This window comes from Athene noctua, chromosome 7 (assembly GCF_965140245.1).
Source record: "Athene noctua chromosome 7, bAthNoc1.hap1.1, whole genome shotgun sequence".
NCBI classification, from domain to species: Eukaryota; Metazoa; Chordata; class Aves; order Strigiformes; family Strigidae; genus Athene; species Athene noctua.
In genome coordinates this window covers 23,875,652-23,893,942 of record NC_134043.1, presented here as the reverse complement: position 1 = coordinate 23,893,942, position 18,291 = coordinate 23,875,652, and the positions used below count along the sequence as shown (strand labels likewise).

At 39.5% G+C, this 18,291-nt stretch overlaps 1 protein-coding gene across 2 annotated transcripts in view; it reads right to left on the bottom strand.

Moving 5' to 3' along the window:
- MAP3K20 (mitogen-activated protein kinase kinase kinase 20) overlaps nt 1–18,291 on the bottom strand; it is a 92,133-nt gene that overhangs the window by 58,829 nt on the left and 15,013 nt on the right. For both annotated transcript variants that reach the window (XM_074910264.1, XM_074910265.1), the window contains exon 3: nt 2,500–2,587. In XM_074910264.1, the coding sequence (XP_074766365.1) occupies nt 2,500–2,587 (88 nt within the window). The remainder of the gene's footprint in view (nt 1–2,499; nt 2,588–18,291) is intronic.

The window sequence follows — 18,291 nt, the reverse complement described above, 5'->3', positions numbered from 1 at the left end:
TCTTATAAATGGATTCTTCAGGAATAGGTTGGCTGCACGCTTTGCATGCCTTTACAATGCATAATTTGATCCATCAGGGTCAGGGACAACTCAGCTCCCCGAGCCCTCTGCCACTTTGTGTGAACAGAAGCAAGCAAGCTTCAACCAACAAAGCTTGATCCTTTATTATTTCTTTTATGTATTTATTGTGCCACAGGTTTTTACTAGGAGCTTATGGATTTGGAAATCATATCACGAAGATAATTCTGTCAATAATGGAAAGGAGGTATTTGCTTTAGAAAGAAAAGCTCTGAATGCCTGACTGGACCCACCCTGTGCTGGGCTGTGGAACACCGTGCATTTCTGTGCAGACGGGGGCACAAGCTCCAAGAACGTTTTGAGAAGAGGCAGCTGTGGTCAAAAAACAGATCTGAAAGCTAGACATTGAGACCGCTGTTGACAGAGACAGCCAGTGACATCTAAAATGATGTGATCCACGTTAGCAGCTCGCTGGGTGGGATGATCAGTTATAACACTGACATACATCCCAGCAGGGAAACGTGTTTTGACTGCAGATGTAGCCTTTCTCTAAGAACTCTTTGACGATCCCACATAAGATGTTATGTGCAGCTAATGCTCAGTACATGCCCATGCTTGGCTGAATGCCCTCATCTCCATCACTCTGAAGAAACATTAGTTTCTCAGGATTACTTCTTGTTTGGGATTTTCTCTCAATAAGAAATGGATCTCTGACTAAACACAGGATTAAGTCTGAAACACTGAAGGCCATCCAGAAGATCAGAGAGTGAAAATCCCTCTAAATTTCAGAGCAATTAACATTTATTTTCCCAGTAGCCATTCTCTCATTTGAAAATGGTGTGGGGAAATGAAGCCTTGCTTCCCTTCCAAACCACAGGACTCCAGATTCCTTGGAAGTTGCAGGGAGAACCAATGTAGTTTGTTAAAAAAAAGCTTTTTACTTTAGCCAGGGCAGAATCAGAGCTCCCCAAGTGACTGGACTACAGTGTAGTCTCTTTCTCACAGATAGTTATAGAGTCCCCATTCCTGATGACATAATGAACAACTGTAGCTGCTGTCTGTCCTGTGACTGGCAAGCAGGTCAAATATTCTCCAAATACCGACCTTTTGTGAGATCAAACTGAGGACTTTCTGATCCAGACATCATCCCGAGTTGTTGATTACACCTCTCCTTTGTTACTCTGCTTGCTGGTCTACACTTATTACACTTATGTTATAAATTACAGTAAAATTACATTACTTGATTTATTAGCTTTCTATTATTTTTATTGCTTCAAGAAGGTATTCAGGTTCCTGTCTGTATGCTATCACCAGTACATCCTCTGAGTGGTGTAGACTGTGGTCACCCACATGCGCCTCCGCAGTACCGGTTGCAACGCCACGACCTCCAGTATGCTGATAGTGCTACAAGTAAAGCTCCCCATGCTCTGAACAGTGCTCTATCTCAGATGCGCTCCCACCGGATTACACTGCCATCTACTGTGATAATCAGACGTCTTAAAACGACAGGTAGGAATAACTGAATTTTCACAGGTTCTGTTCACCATCTGAGAACCAATAAAAACCTGAACAGCAGCGCTGCAAACTGGTATTAGACTGTGCCACATGCAAAGACTACTCTTCACATCAAACTTTTTGAAGTGTTACAGACATGCCAAAACATGCTTCCTAATCCATGCTTTCATGGTTTTTACCTGTCCAAACATTTGTTTCAGCAGATTGGAGATTTCTTTGCTTTGGGTTTATTTTCTACTACTATCTTACCTAGTGTCTCCCATACAGGAAAGAGAAATTACAGTACCTGCAATGCAATTTTGTATCTGGACCAACTCCCAAAATAAGGGAAGGAAGCTTAAAGTGGCGATAGAAAAAAAAAAAAACAAACAAAAAAGCCCAACAAAACCCCAAAACCCAACCTCCACATAATTCTAGGAATGCCAGAATGAATGAAACCTAGTTTCCAATGAATAAAGGGAGTTGTCTTATGGTGTCTAATAAACCCTGGACTCTTATTTCAAGCTCTTTCCACAGCTGGGAAGTTCCCAGTGCAGATTCTCCTACTTTCAATATGGGCAGACTTCACAGTGCAGCTTTGCTCTGAGCAGACTCTCAGCCTTCCCTTTTCACAGACCTTGCCAGAACTTCATATCATGAAAACGTCTACTTCTGTCACACGTCAGTTAAAATGGAAAAGTAATTCACAGAAGAGGGTAAGAGAACACAGTGAAAGTTTCTATTAAAAGGAGTGCTGAGTTTGTGTGTTTGAAGGCCCCAAGCTGCAACTGCCTCTTTGCTGCTACCAGCCATGCTTCCCAGCCTGGTTCCCACCTCCAGCACTCCCATTTACACTGAGGCAGGTGGTGCCGAGCACTCTAACATTCAAAGAACAGCACAACAATTACCAAAACACTGAAATTGGGTAAAGCTAATACCTTGTAACATTTTACAGAATCAAGACAAAGGTCAGACAAAAATCCTTACCTGTAACTATGCCATAATTTGGAGGTTCAATGACAGCTCCGTAGAACTGAATGATGTTTTTGTGACTGAGCACACTGAGTATTTCTGCCTGTTGAAAAGAAGCAAACAAGTTAGACAATTAAGAATGGGGCATTTACTATGACAGTTTATTTTATAGCCAAGAAGGTATATACATATATATAATGTTATATATAAACACATACACGCCTATCTAGGAAAGACTGTTCAAAAATGCTTGACATTTGAAAACCTCTTAAAGAGTTTGGCAGATGAATGCTTTGTATGTTTGGGGAAAAAAAAATTAAATTTTCCAGACTCTTCTCTCATGGCCAAGGCACAGATGTAAAAGCTAAGTCTTTGGAAAAACTGAAGTCCCTGGAAAACTTTGTTCAAAGAAAGAGCTGGGATTTTTGGCAGAGTTGCAGCAGTCCTATCCAGAATTTGTGTTTATGCACAAAGTACTATGGGTTCAGCAAGTCCAGCGCTTCAGGCTGTTAAGAGCATACCATGCACACACAGCTCCATCCAATGTTTACCGGAAACGTGGAGTTTCCAGGCATGCGCTGTAGAGTCTGATTGAATATGCACAGCAAGCATACTTGGGATTGTCAAACAGCCAGCAGTGCAGCTGAAACTGCTCCTCAGGATAGACTGCAGATGTTTGGAAATTCTGGATGAATATATAAAACCTTCAAACTCCACCTGAACAACGCTTCTAGGTTTGAGAAAGACAATGCAAGACAACAAGAACATAGTCACAGAAACTAAGACACACCGTCCCTTCAGTTTCTGAGAAAAAAGGTCAGATATTTCCTTCAAGGCCTCCCAACAGTTTCACTTCTGTAGTATATTAAAATACTCAAGAGATTTTAGACATATTTTTACACAAATATACATATTAGGCAAATACAGATATATATTTTTCTCTACAGCAATCCACTTTGAGATTGTTATCTCAGTACCAGTCAAGAGCATGAACAAAATCACAATTAATTCCTCTGAACTTACCAAAAGTATCTGATGCTACATATCCCTTCTCGGATCCCTTGATTGGCCGTAGGAGTGTTGCTGTTTACCTGCAGATGAGACTTGCTACACTCGCATAACTGCATGATTACAGATAAAGGCATCACATGGCTCAATTTTTCACCGCTGTTATTTAAAGCCTTTTCTGAGTAACTTCAACACAGTTTTGAATTAAGACCTTTATCTTTAGCTAATGCACTGACATTTATACATATTCAATTAAAGCTTTAACTATAGCTTTGAACTTAACTTGGGTCACACTAGTTCTTCATACCGATTAGCCTGCTCAGCAAGGGAGACAGTGTTACCATGAAGTGAGCAATCTTTTTTCACAATACCAGAAAAGTAATTTTTAAGTGTATGCTGTTTTCAGCAAATCATACTACAGACTGACTCACCTACTAGTCCACAAAACAATGTAATTAGCAGCTATCTAAGCAAATGTGGGAAGACTCACCTGCAGGTAAACAGGAACACTCCTACAGCTAGTCAAGGGATCCAAGAACGGATCTGTTAGATCAGCAAGGCATCTGTCAGCAGGAGCTCTGCCCTCCAGCTGCAGCGCCACCAGCCTCCCAAGGCAGGGGACTGTAGCAGCAGCAGCACTGCCCGTTTCACGAGTTGTGCCTCCAACCTCCTTCAGTAGTCTGCAGGATGCAGATGACAGCCTACTCATTCAAAACTCCATCTCCCTGGGCTAGCAAACCCAAGACCCCTATACTTCAAAAACTCTTGTATTATGTTTTTATCTTCTTTAGGAAATACTAAATTGGTGGACGTCTTCTAATTCCTAGCAGCATTACTGACAGATAACCAGCAGACCTAATATACCTTGACTACCTACCTGAATATTGTTACAAATGAGACAAGAATACCAGGCCACAAACATTAGACAAGCTATCTAGACCATCTTTTCTTGAACACTTCGGTCAGCAGGAGCGGAATAAAACCTCTTACTTACGATACTTAAAAATCCATGTCTTCAAAGCACTGTGCACACCATCTGCTGGTGTTTACAATACATGTACCACAACAGGTCATTAGAATTAAATTGACTGGTCTGACATTTAACTTTCTGATGGCATAATGTATTTAGGTCCTGGCTACAGTAGTCCTAGATGAATCTTTTTAAAGAATTATTAAAATGCCACATGATGAACACATCCAAGTGCCATAGTTCCCTATTCCACCATAGCAATGTGCAGAACCCAATGACTGCTCACTGTCTCACACAAGATGCTGCTGGGCCCAGTAAAAGCCCACCAGAGTCATGGGACAACAGAAGAGGCTGTGCTGCAGCCACACTACCAGCAAACCCAGGCCTACCAATCACCCTGTGCTGCCATGAAATGGACAGCAAGCAAGATAGGAGCACCAGGCCAAGAGACAAGTCCTTTACTGCCACAGGCATACTGACACACAATGCTTGTAGTATTTGGAGATTCAGAAATAATTATTTTCTAATATTATCTTATTTACAGTGTATTACACACTAAGATCACATTCCAGGAGTATGAGGACATGCTGTATCGACCATAGCTAATACCGTCATCTTCACATTGATGTTCATACTGTAAAGTGGGATTTAACAGACACCAAAGCAAGCTTCCATCTAAGAATAAGGAAAGGCACCTACTAATTGCCCACAGATATCCCAGATTAAGAACTGGGGGGGGGGGGGGGGGGAATTGCCAATTCTTTCTAAGGACCACTACTTCTGAAAGAAATCCTTTCTAAACACTTTTAATCACTCTGCTGTTGTTAGCACTAGGATTCTAGACTATTCCTTTCATGTTTTGCTCTTTTCAGTTGCTGTAGATCAGCTGTGAACTCTATTAGCCAATTTAAAGACACTTATTCCTTACAGTGAGAACAAGATGCAAGTCAATCCACATCTTTGAAGCTTTTGTACTTTTTTTTTTTGACAAGAAGGTGCCATATTTCAATGAAAGACTGACTTTCAGATAGCAAATTACAAAGTTAAAGACCAGTATTTCAAAGGTCTCTTAGGCACTTACAAGAATATTTAGAATCACCTTCAAGCATCAAACTCATGCTTAAATCCAAAATGCCTAAATGCTTGAAGAAAATCCTGCCACTGAAGAAGCCAGCCCTCACTGGCCTGGCATGACACACTTCCCTCAGTAAAGCTGCTATCTATCCTATGTAACTTAAATGAGCATCAATTTCCTTCCTAAAGTCATGGTGACAGCAAGTAACAAGTCTTCAATTACTTCATTACATTGCTTTATTTGTGTGAAAGACAGGATTTTTTTTTTTTTTTTTTTTTAATGTTGGATCAAAGCAGAACTAGAGGGAGCTCAGCTACAGGAAAGATGCAACCCAAACATAAATACAAACACCTTGGACATAACAGACACACAGACACACAAGGTGACTGCAATAGAGCTGAATATTATGCTTAGTCTCGTAAACTTGGTCACAGCCTGGCACTGATTATCAAATCATGCTAAAACCGTTCACCCTGTACTTTATAGGTGAAATTATGTCCCTCTCAATCCCTGCTGAAGGGAGTTACAGACTAGATGCTATTCCTTGAGTGCAAGAGGATTTAGAAGTCTAAACAAACCTAATCCACTGTTTACCTAATTCAACCACTATCACAAAATACAAGGTCAGAGCAAATTACACTGAAAACATTTTAATTTAAATTTCACTTACCAGCTCCTGTAATCTTACTGTAAATCAAATCCAATTCATAAAACAACTATGGTATAAGACTTAGAAACTCAGGTAATCCTTCACTGTACAAACTAATTGTGTCCTGTGAACCACAGTGCTTAAGGGGTAATTTATTTTTATGCCTGTTTAATATCTACTTATTGACATATATGAAAATGTCAATTACATCATCTATAACTGACATCACCCTACAGCTGCCTCTAGACTTGCTAGCACTGCTCTTAACCTTCTAGTACAAACAACTATGCATGAATAATTGCATCTTTGGTATTTTCAGCAGGTAAAACCAGGGTCCTCCTCTAAGACTTGCCTGTGTTCAGCAATTGTGGACAGAAACCACCAAAACAGATTGGAGTGTGGCCAGCAGGAGACAGGGTCAAAGCAAGCTACCTGGACAGTGTGGTCTCGTTAAGAGCAGCACAAGCCTCAGCTCAGTGGGATGACACAAGTCCTAGCTTGCCTTTGTTCTGTGCTGTGCCAGTGCAGCAAGAGCAGCAAACACAGTTTAGCTCTGATGAGATCTTCAAGGTCGGTGCTGACTGCAGATGTGGGTAATGGCCACCTGATGCTGAGCTGGCATTACTTGGGAACACAGACAAGGCCCTGTCGTCAGATCTTTAATTGCAGCAGCAAAGGCAGTAAGGATGTGGACAGAGGCACTTTGCATACAGCTGTGTTGTTGCCTGCCAGCTACTCACCAGTCGCAGCTGCTCTTGTTAGAGCTCCCTATCCCAAGGCAGCTAAAGTTAGAAAAGACCAAACGACTCAGCATATTTTAGTTACTCTGGTTCTCCCTGGAAATACTCTAGGAAGTTGTTACACTCACATTTGTAGTCAAGAAAAGTGATCAAGGGTTTGGACTAGCAGCCTATTCCAGCAGCACAGCTGGATCTGCAAAAGAACATCTGTCTGCAGTTTTTTCAGTATCAAGACTTTTCTGCTTGGGTCCAGGCAAACTCGGTCCACGAGCAACTTAACTACCATTTCTTCCAGGTGCCTTTCGAGCAGCTGGCTAGAAAGGAAAAAGTACTGACATCCTTCCACCCTGGTCTGAGCACGCTGGTTTAGGAATAGCATGGGAAATAGCTGCAGCCCCTTGTGAGAACATCGGGTCAGCCAGCAGCCAACTGACTCCCCTGTTAATAAATCAGTTAATTGCACAGCACGAGGCACCTTCGCTCCATGTAAAATTACAGGATTAGATGTGGTAAACTACCTAAGGAATCCAATTAACACAACTTCCTTGTAATATTTATTATTACACTGTGCAATAGTTTGTTTACTTACTTTTCCAAAGAAACATTTGCCATGTTTATTAAGGAGATATTTAGACACACTTAGGGGAAAAAAAAAAAATATTAAGCCTTAAGTCTTGTAGCATTTCAAAGGCTATGACCTTTTCATGTTCCTGTGAGAGTTGCAACTTAGCTACTCTCAGGGGGTTTTACAGTCTAAAAAAGGGCAGCTGGAAGAGGCCCATTGATGTTTTATTAAAATTGTTCTATTAGTGATAACCACATACAAAAAAAGATATAGAATGCTAACACAAATAAAACCCAAACCTTTACTTCCAGATGCCTGCTCAAAAATACATTCAGTCTGTGTTCATTTCCAGTGTCTCAGGAATGCTCTCCTGTGAATTCACCAATGTCTAATAAGGGATGATGTCTCTCGTAATACACTAGTTTCTCTAGGTAAACAAACCTGAAACATTTCACAGATACAATACTAAGACAATCAGCACGTAAAGCTACCATTCAGCTACAAAACACTAGTAAAATACTACATCTTAGAATCCTACAGGCTTAGGATTTTTTTTAACGTAATGCTAACAAATCATTACGCCAAAAAAAAAAAGCACATTTTTTCACAAGATATTTATGTATTACATGCTTTAACATAAATGTTATACAGCCACATGATGATTATTTTAAAATTATGTTACCGTTTTGATAGAAGCCAAAAATTACCCACAGCAGATAATTTTTACTACTTCATTGATGCTGTCCTTCTGAAAGTTAAATTGAATACAATTCTAAATGAGCAGGATATGGAAACAGTTTATGTAATTTAGCTCTTTCTGTATTATTAACATGCCAGAGTCTTAGACAACTACCATTTTGTCGTTGCTAAAAAATGATCCTCTCAATATGCAATAAAGGGATATTTAAAGAATTTTAGAAATAAAAAACCCCTACTAATAAGTATTATATAGTGGGATGTTACACAACTATGAGTTTTGAACATTAAAATTAAAATCAAGCAGATACAAAATAAAAATTTAGGACTTTGCCTACTGTTTTGTCTGTTCTCATAAAGTTTTGTAAGATAAAAAAAAAAACAGTAACGCAAAGATTTTGTGCTTTGGGGTCCCCAAGAAGGAAACTAACAATAAACAAAGCACACTGATTATCCAGTTCAGGGAATGCTTGTTAAGCCTATTAAACTGTGTTTGATATTAACAATGCAAGAGAAAAAACACACCAACATGGCAAAGCCAATGAATCCCCAGCGAGATCTTTTAACTGCAAGTACGCAGAATTACCACGTGCTTTGATGAATGCTGTGGGTGCTCTCCCAGCACAAATGCATTACCACCTCTTTCAAAAGGCAATCACAGTTCTTAAAAACAGAGTTGCATATCACTTAAAGCTGTTCTGTTTTAGTACTAATTTCAAGGATAACTTATCCCAAATAAAGTTATTTTCTATAGCCCATTAACAAGTTAAAACTCTGTCAGCATTTGTTATGTCTTAGAAGACAGCCATATATATTCAGTTATAGGGAAACTGTTTCATAAACCACACTGAAGAGTTCAATTACACTCTCAGATTGATGCCACCAGCACTTCTGTAAATAAGAGAATTAAATTCTCATAAGTACACCTACAATGACCTATAAAACAGGTATTTAAAAGCACTTTGATTGAGCAAATATTTCAAAGCATCAAATTTGCTTCCAAAAGTGGGAACTTTCAATGTTAGGTTAATAGTTGGACTAGATGATTTTCAAGGTCTTTTCCAACCTAGACGATTCTGTGATTCTATACTGTTACAAATCCCAGAGATTAAAAGTGGAAATATAAAGGAAACTAATAAATGTTCACTGCTACATAATCATCTTAGTATTTTAAATCCACTGTTTTATATCACCACACAATCTCATTTTTGGAAATAAAGTCATAGAAACAAACATTTTAAATACCCTGTAGTGACTTTTAGGTTGCAATCTTGAAGGAAGAGAAAAAAAAAGAAGGTACCTCAATTCTGTTAAACTGTCATAACGTATCATGCTGAGGGAAAATGGACTTAAATTTATTATGTGCTGTTACAGGTTCATTCCATCTTATGTAATTTACTTTAAAATATTTCATTTGCATCATGCAGTAGCAGATGTGTATGAGAATTTTTGGAGATAAAGAACACTGTTGGGCATGTTAGTAGTAAAATGTATTGGATATTGACCATTTGAAAAGAAAACTGAATTTTATACTCTACTGTAATTTTGTATAGTAACCTTTGCACATCACTTGGCAGTTTTAAGGATAATTTGAAGGCTATGGGATTAGAAGTAGTATCTAGTGAATTCAGAACAAGCCCGTCAAAACACTGCAAAGGCTTGCTCAGCTCACGGAAAGCAGGCTGGTCCCTCCACAAATCACAGGGAGATTTGCTATTGTGATGTGGCAGCAGACCCTCTGCCTTATGCAGTAAGAGAGAGTTAGATGAAACTAACTGGCTCGAGCCTGCCACTGACATACATCAGCCCAGTACAATAACCACATGGAGCCCACACAGCAGTAACAGAGCAATTGCAGGAGCATGGTGTTGGTCTTTCTCATAATGGGGGTAAAAATCTTGTCACGAGTGAGAGAAGAGGAAGTTAAGTTGCAGCATTTAGAATAAAACTAAGCAAGTGCACTTCCTGCAGAAAATCCTTACAGGTTTAATAAGCTTGAAAAAAACATTGAGTTAAAACTACACTGCCATTTACCAAAAGGCAGAAAAGAAAAAAAAAAAAAAAAAGTACAAAGATCATGGACAAATAAGTCATTTTCACACACATTTCAACTTGAAATCCAGAGTGTCCAAACATAGACATCATGTTCTGTAGCATACAGCTTGAGATTATATCAGCATTTAATATTATGATACCTGATAAAGGAGATCTGCCAAGAACAAGAGGAGTAGTTTGGATTTCACTAGTATTATTCACAGTTAGTAAACCCCTTCAAAACATACAAACTATGTATTTGTAATGGTGAAAGAGCTTAGAAATGGGCAATGTCATGCAATATTATAAGTATTTCATTCAGGCAGATTGAGAGTAAGAAACTGCCTCCAGCTGCAAAGCAATACCTGCAACTGAATAGAAACAATAGATGAGTGGACTAAACAGCAGGTTTGAAATACCTGAGCTCCCACAGAGCACTTCATTTTCAGCAATCATCATTTCTCTTCTCAACATTGTGAAATTTTCCGATTTACTCCCAATCATTTTGAACACAAACATCCTTTGACTATACAGTACAGCAACAAAACCCACAACATCTCTAAAATGTAAGGGAATGACAAAATGTAAAGCTTTCTTGACTCCTTGCTCACTCCACAGGTGAGCCAGTATCATGGCTAATATAAACACCTGAAACTTTCCAGACCCAATAAATGGAAAAAATATCCAAGGAAACTATTTCTGAGATCAAAGTCACTATAAGTCTCATGAGCACCCTGTTGGAAAGACATTCGAGTACAACAGTCATGCACAAAACCAATGCCCTCTCAAGGAGTCTCTTGCAGTGTTTAAAGAGCAACAGAAGAGAAAATAATGTCAAAGAAATAGTACCTAGAGAAAGCCCATGTACATACACATCCATCTACAGCACTGATTTTTCTGAGGTTTGTAGAGCATTTGTAATGAATCTAGACACCTCGGAAGAACAAGTCTAATCTCATTATACAGTTGTTGTTGCTGAACTATTAGTACAGACTTCAACAGAGGCAGCAGCAGCTATACTCATGGATCCTGATCCACATCTCTAAAGCAGCTGTGATCTTTCCACTAAAGTATTTTCTCAAACTTGATAATGAAATTGTTATTTAACCAAGGAAAAAAATCATCATGTTCTTGACGAGCATTCACTTTAAGCCTGTCTTAGAGGAGATAAACCCAACATACTGTGGCTAGCAATTGGGACAGCACTTGATGGGGATCCCTCTTATTGGAAATTCAGTGATTATTATACTTCCAGAAAATATTCCTGAACCAGACAGGCTGAGCCCACCCTCATAAAAACAGTACATCACAAGATGTGTTGCCTTCCTGTTATATGTTAACAACAACAGCTTGGGAACCATGTAGGGTTTTGCTTTCCACACAGGCTATCAGAGCTCTGTAGAAGGCTCTCTCCAATTGTAACTCAAAAATTACCCGCCCCTGAAGAAAAGCAAAGTATTGCTCCCTACCCAGAGACCACCCACTTTAAAAAGACACAAAACTGAGCACAGAAATTCTGGCTATGATCAGCTGGCATAAAAAAAAGGCGAGGAAGTAGTTGCCAACTACAGATGTTCTGCTGGAGCGTCTTGAGAGTCCTCCATGGATAACAAGCATTTTTCATGCCACATTTACCTATGCCATCGTACAAGATCACAAAATCCGGCGTTTTCAAGAAAATGAGTTGTCACCATAATCTGAACCTCTGACTGCTGTGCATTAGCTGAATGCATCATCTGCATGATGCACACCATGGTTTTATGTGCAAAGGTCCAAATGATCCACCGTGAATCACGGTGAAGTTTTCACCATGGATCTGCTTCTAGTTTTGGTTTTACCATGTATTAGTGACAGATCACCTTCCTTCCTGAAACCAGTGCAGCAAGCTGTATCTGTGACTTACCAAGTCTTCTTTCTCTTTACCATGACGTAAGCAGCGAGCTTCCCTCCTCATGTTACAGCCAGATCTCCCTTTCACCTTGCTGAGATTGGCAAGAAGAGTCTCTGGGAACACAGAACTCCCAAGTCCACCAAAATCTGACTTGTATCTTCTCCAACTAAGCAGGACTGCCCTTCAGCCAGGACTATGCCATCAAGCAATAGCTGGAACAACAGACTTCACAGCAGCTCTGTGGCTATGTCCACACTACCACCTAGACCAGTATAGATCGGTCTCCATTCCCAGCAAAACTCAAGTTTCAGGACATAAATTACTTACCTGCCTTTCAGAAAAGTTACTGGTTTTTGTCAAAGATTGAAAATGGTATTTCACTTAGAAACTTGGCTCAAATGCTACCCCTACTGGGTAGCAATGGTCAAAAAATGAAACTAGGCAAAACTCCTGAAATATCAAGCTTTTAGCTTTATGCAATATAGATCCACTGTTTATTTTTCCTTGGGATTCTTCAGGCTACCTCATGGTAGCTCAATCTTTTTCCACTAAGACTAAAAATTTTCAAATAAAACAATGGTTAAGATAAAAACCTTAGAGGAAAACTAGCAATATTTAAAAATTGGTTTTAGTGTTATAAAAACACATTTTTTAGTAATACTGTACCGTATGTTTCTGACAAGTAACTTCAGCTTTTCCTTCTCTTCAATGTCTTGCACACAGAACTCCTTATCTAGACTTCTTCATAGATGCCTGCTTACATATGTTAATACAACTATTTTATTTCTAATCCTTGTTATAAAAAAATTGGTTTCAGAAAAGAAAATATTTTTTTATAAATTATGTTGACATCATATCTATGTAAGAATACAAGTGGTCAGCCTCAAAATACATTGTTTAAAAAAGCAATAACTTGAATACCAGTATTTCTGAACTCTGTAGGAAGTGGAAATCTAGAAGAACCTATCTAGAAGAGTGATAGAGACTAATCACAGAGTGACCTGGTATCCTATGAAGGTGGTGGCCTTGAGTTTCATGAACAGCAGACTTACAAGGAGCAGAGAACTTACCCAGTTTTTGTACCACCACAGGATACCAAATTAAGCCAAAAGTCTGACTTTGTCACTGCTCTTCTCCAACTAAACGGCAATATCCCAAGCCAGTTCCTTTCCCAAAGTTACGACAGAATGACCAGAGATACCGTAATCTCTACTCATGTCTGTGCTGCAACCTTGGCTCTGCAGTGCAAACCCACCAGAAAGAAAAAAACTGAACAATGAGCCAAACTAAGAATGTGAAGCCTGAGACCTGCTCCAATGCCTTTGCGGTGGTTTGGTGCAACAGAGTACATGTAGGCCAGAAGCATTTCCTCTAAGGAGAGTTGGAAATGTGGAAAAATCACAGCATCATGCATGCCATTAATTCTCATTCTCCAACATGTACAAAAATGTTTCTGAAAACTGCTAACTCACACACACGAACAGACAAATATTTCTAAAAGAATACGGATCTAGTAAAGAGAAGACAGTTGAAAGCAAAAATAACAGTACTGCAATAATGCTTCACAACATAACCACAGTGTATTCTAGGGCAAACATGTGAAGGGAAAGAACATCTTGCAACCACATTCAGCTTTGACATTTCTCCGTTTGTGAGTTTCTACTTCTACACCAGTAACTGGCACCTTCAGACTTAATTTGGATTTTCTCTTCCATCATTTTATTTGAAAAATACCAGACACATCAAAAATAAATGAGGAACATCACATACATACCCCAATGGGGAATTATAACCATTTAAAAGGCCAGTTATAAAATGGAGATTATCTATTTTGTGATTACAAAACAACTGACTTGCACTACTTCCTCCATTGCCCTGCACTGTGCTTCCTGAGGACCTGCAATAAATGAAACAGCAAAGAGGAAACAGGAATGCTCTATTACATGAGCCCACAGGAAATTCAGGACCGGGGTCATGTCATGCAGCATACCAACAAAACCGCTCTGCCACGGGCTGTACCTGAAAAGCTGAAGAGAAGGCATTGTGCTGCAGCTAATGACACTTCCAGTCTGAACCTGAGCACAGCAGAAAGAATTTGCATCTCTTCCTATTCTAGCAATGCCTGTAGTCTTGCACAATTACTGTTTCATTTATGCATTGAGTGTGATGGATTAGATTGGCAATGTTCTCTACAATGAGCTGAGCTCACAAGCTGGATCTAGGGCCCAGGAACTGTATGAAAAATAAAGACGTTTCCTACAAAGCAAAAATTAAATCATACTCTACTTTGCCAAAATTTTGAGAAAACCAAGCATTTCAATGATGCATCTCTAGCGTTAGGCGCCTACATTCACAAATGATCTTGATAGTGCTTCAAATTCTCCATTTCTTACTCCCATTACTTCCAAACTACAAAAAAAGCAAAACTCTTTTTCTGAAAAGAAAATCTTGAGGAACAGAGCTCTTAAGCCTTTAAAAGTGTCCTACGTCTTTTCATATGTCCTCACTGTTTAGTTTAGACTAACATACCTTTATTATTGTGTATGAACAAAAAGAAAGCACAAGGTATAACAGCCTTCCGAAAATATTGCTCTTTTGTTCAAAGTCTCTACCGAATTCAGAATTGTGATGGGTTGAAGTAAACGGTAGTGCCAGAATACTACTGAAGTTGTAGAATTCAAATCACAATTCTTCCAAATATACAGCTTCTTTAAAATGAGAGGAAGTAAAATACCTCATTCTTTTAGAGGCTGTATACAGGGATGGATTTTCACAATGATGAACAGCCTAATCAGGGTGAAGAATCCTCAACTGAAAGCTCACAAAGGGACCCCTCTATCTCTTCTCCATTTTTTCATTTCCACTTTTTCTCTTGAAAGGGCTGTCTCACTGGAGAACCTGAAGAGTGAAAGATTTTAAAGTACAGGACTGAAATCCATCAAACCCAGGATTGTGGTCCAAACCCAACCAGCTGTCAAACTCAGAGATACGAATGTATGCTCACTTCTGCCTAATAAAATTTGAATCAAACACTTTGCATCTGATTCTCCATGTGAGCTTTTATGCAAACTTCTAAAGTGCAAGGAATCCTGGGGTGGAAGAGCTATTCTGAGAGCTTTCACATAGTTCATGTAATTAGGGAAACCACTTCCTTTGATTGTAAGTGTTCAAAACAGCTGAATTTCTTCTTTCAAAGGAACTCTGTGATTTGGGTCATCTCTTTTACTTGCTCTTTCATGTTTCTCAAGATAAGAGGTGAGACTGTAGAGCACATTATTTAGAAAAAAAAAAGATTCCACTTTTTGTTTTAGGGATTGAACTCGGACTATTCAAAAGGTTGTCATTTGGAATTCTTTCTTTCCCTCCCTCTGTTTCCTTCCTTTTCTGATAAGCTCTTCAGTGGCTCCAGCGAACACAGTCCAAAATGCCAATTTAAACCTAAGGGAAAACTGAAATATGGTACATAAAGGAAAAGGGACTCTCATTTTCCTTTGTACAGTTGTGGCTGAATATGTAATCATAAAGGAGCTCTAGCTGCAGGATCTCAGTCCCCATGTCACGTTTACTTTTTTAATGGTTCTAAACACTGACCAAGCAAAAAGGCAGAAATACAGATTTTAAAAGACAAACAAAGCAGCTGCCCTGGTCTTTGAAATGGATCTGCGGGTTTTTTCTTTCCCAAAAAGGGAACTCAGGTCACAGTTTCAAGGCAACAACCATGTCACTAGAACTAACAGCTGATGCCAGTGTCATTACAGAATCAAGTGTCACTTGCCCTGAATTTCTTGAGCCAAGTACCCTGTTAGTACTGTTACTCTACATTAGTCTCGGTAACAGCTGTAACAGGCAGGGAATATCTCCCTTCTCATAGTATAGCACAGAAACACAGTAAGAAAAGGCAGGAAGTTTCATACTGCAGATTTCAAATTTATTAAGTAACAACAGTATACTTGTTTACACTGGGAGGGCCAAGCTTTATTCCCAGTCAGTGAAAAATCACAGGACTCCTTCCAGAACTATAGTGCTAACCCGGAAGTGGTTTGCAACAGGAAAAGAGTAAACCACTTGGGGACACAGTGCCAGAAACCACATTACTGCCAACTTCTGCACAGTGTAGATGAGACACTGGCTTAGAGAGAAGACTTTACAATAAAGACTAAATACATAAACAACTGAAAAAGTTAAGAGCAAAACTCCAAACTGCACGGTCCTAATGAGTGGGGTTCTGGATCTTGTACTTCCCTTTAGGGCCCTCACAAACTCTTACAGAGGGTACTAGCAAGGCAATGTGAATTTTTATCCATCTGTTGCTACATACTTACATCACATGCAGCACCTCAGTATACACAGACACATCACAATGAGGTCAAAGTTAAAAGCTTTCTCCTTGGTTTGGGAGATTAAAAGTACACAATTCACCAAAAAGGAAAACCAACAATCACTCCTTATCAGCCATCATCTTTGACAGGACTGACTCAAATGCATCTGACATTACTAAAATTCAGGTTATTATTTGATTAGACAAAAAGTGATTTCTGTGCTTTTCCCCCTCTAACTGCACACAGGCATGCACTACATTTTCTCTGCTCTGCGATTCTTCCAAGGAAGAGGAAAAGATATTCTCTTGGAAAATGTTACTCACTCAAGGGTGCAGCAACTAGATTATTTTAACAAGTTTCCAGAACAACCACCTACTTGCCTCTCCTATCTTGCCTCTCTGCCAGACAAAAATCTGCAGAGAGCCTCAGCTTTCATGGAAAAGCCAACGCCCGCCCAGCCTGCCTGCCCGTCTTCTGGTTTTTCCACCTTCCAAAAATGAACTTTGTACAAAGCAACTGCATGTTGTCTTCTTGTGTCTACCAATAGCTTCCTCACTTGTCCTACAGCAGCTCAAGGGTTTTTACAAAACATGTTTATTTTTGATGTAGCTACTGGAAACTCACATGCCTGACACACAAAACCCACAGCTATGTGGTCAGGTGGGTATCACTACGTTATTTTTTCTCTCCCCTGCTTACAACATTTAGCCATAAGGAGCCTCAATTTTCAGAAGTTTTGGAGTAAAATAACTGAGCAACCAAAGGCAGAAGAAAAGTGGAAGACATGTGGCACTGTCCCCCTTCAGTGACATCCAGGGTCCAGGCACTACTTCTCCAAGGAGGTGCCGCCGTAGGGAGGCCCCTCCTGTGTGTGCAAGAGGCTGCTCCACGCTCTGGCCATCAGGCAGCCGAGTTGCAGAAGGGACCGAGGAGGCCCAAAAATGGCCACTGTTACTCAAGTCACCCAGTTTCCCAGAGGTGCTGGCTTTCTTAAATAGAAGTTATGTAGAACATAGATTCACTAAACATTCATCTAATAAATGTACATGTATTTGTAAACAGGATTCTTCCCCAGTAGCTGAACTGCAACAAATGAAACATTAAAAAAGACAAACAGGGCAGTTTGGAGGCAGCTGGATTAGAAGAGCAGTTCTGTATCTGCCCTTATTGGCCTCATCTCCCCATCACGTTAGTGCAACTAACTGAGTATGAGAAAAAGAGTTAATGCTGAAGCTGTTCTTTTGGCTCCTCTGCAGCCTCCAGCTAACATAAACAGGTCTGAATGTTTCCTTGTGACTGTTTATACTGTCCTCTTAAAAAGGAAACTTTCTCTATCAGCACCTTAATAAGTGGCAATAGGTAAATGTGAAGTAACTTTTACAGTCTTAGTGGCATCATTACAATTAAAAAGATTGATTTTGATGCTTTCCTTAAAGTTAGGATATCTATTTTTATATTTTTTTCTTCACCGTTGCTTTTAACGAAATCTTGCACCCCAGATCCTTACACAAAAGGGTCAAAATTAAAAAAAAAGAAGAAAAAAGGCAAGTAAAGGAGAGCATGACTAGTCCTATCAAGTGTTTTATTGCCTTAAGAGGACAAAACATATTGTTCAAAATTCCAATGCTACCGTGTGTGTAGCGCGTAGTTTAGGGTCCCCAATCAAGATTTTGGCCCCCATGCTCAGCTTTGAATACATCTGGAAAAATGGCCTCTAGGAGACTGACGGTCCCAGACCCAGATCACATCAACTCCAGCGCAGATCCCTGACTTCATTTGAACCATCACATAGGAGTGCACCAAGCCAGAAACTTTAGATTCAAACAATACTTCCACACACCTCAACAGCAATTTCGGTAT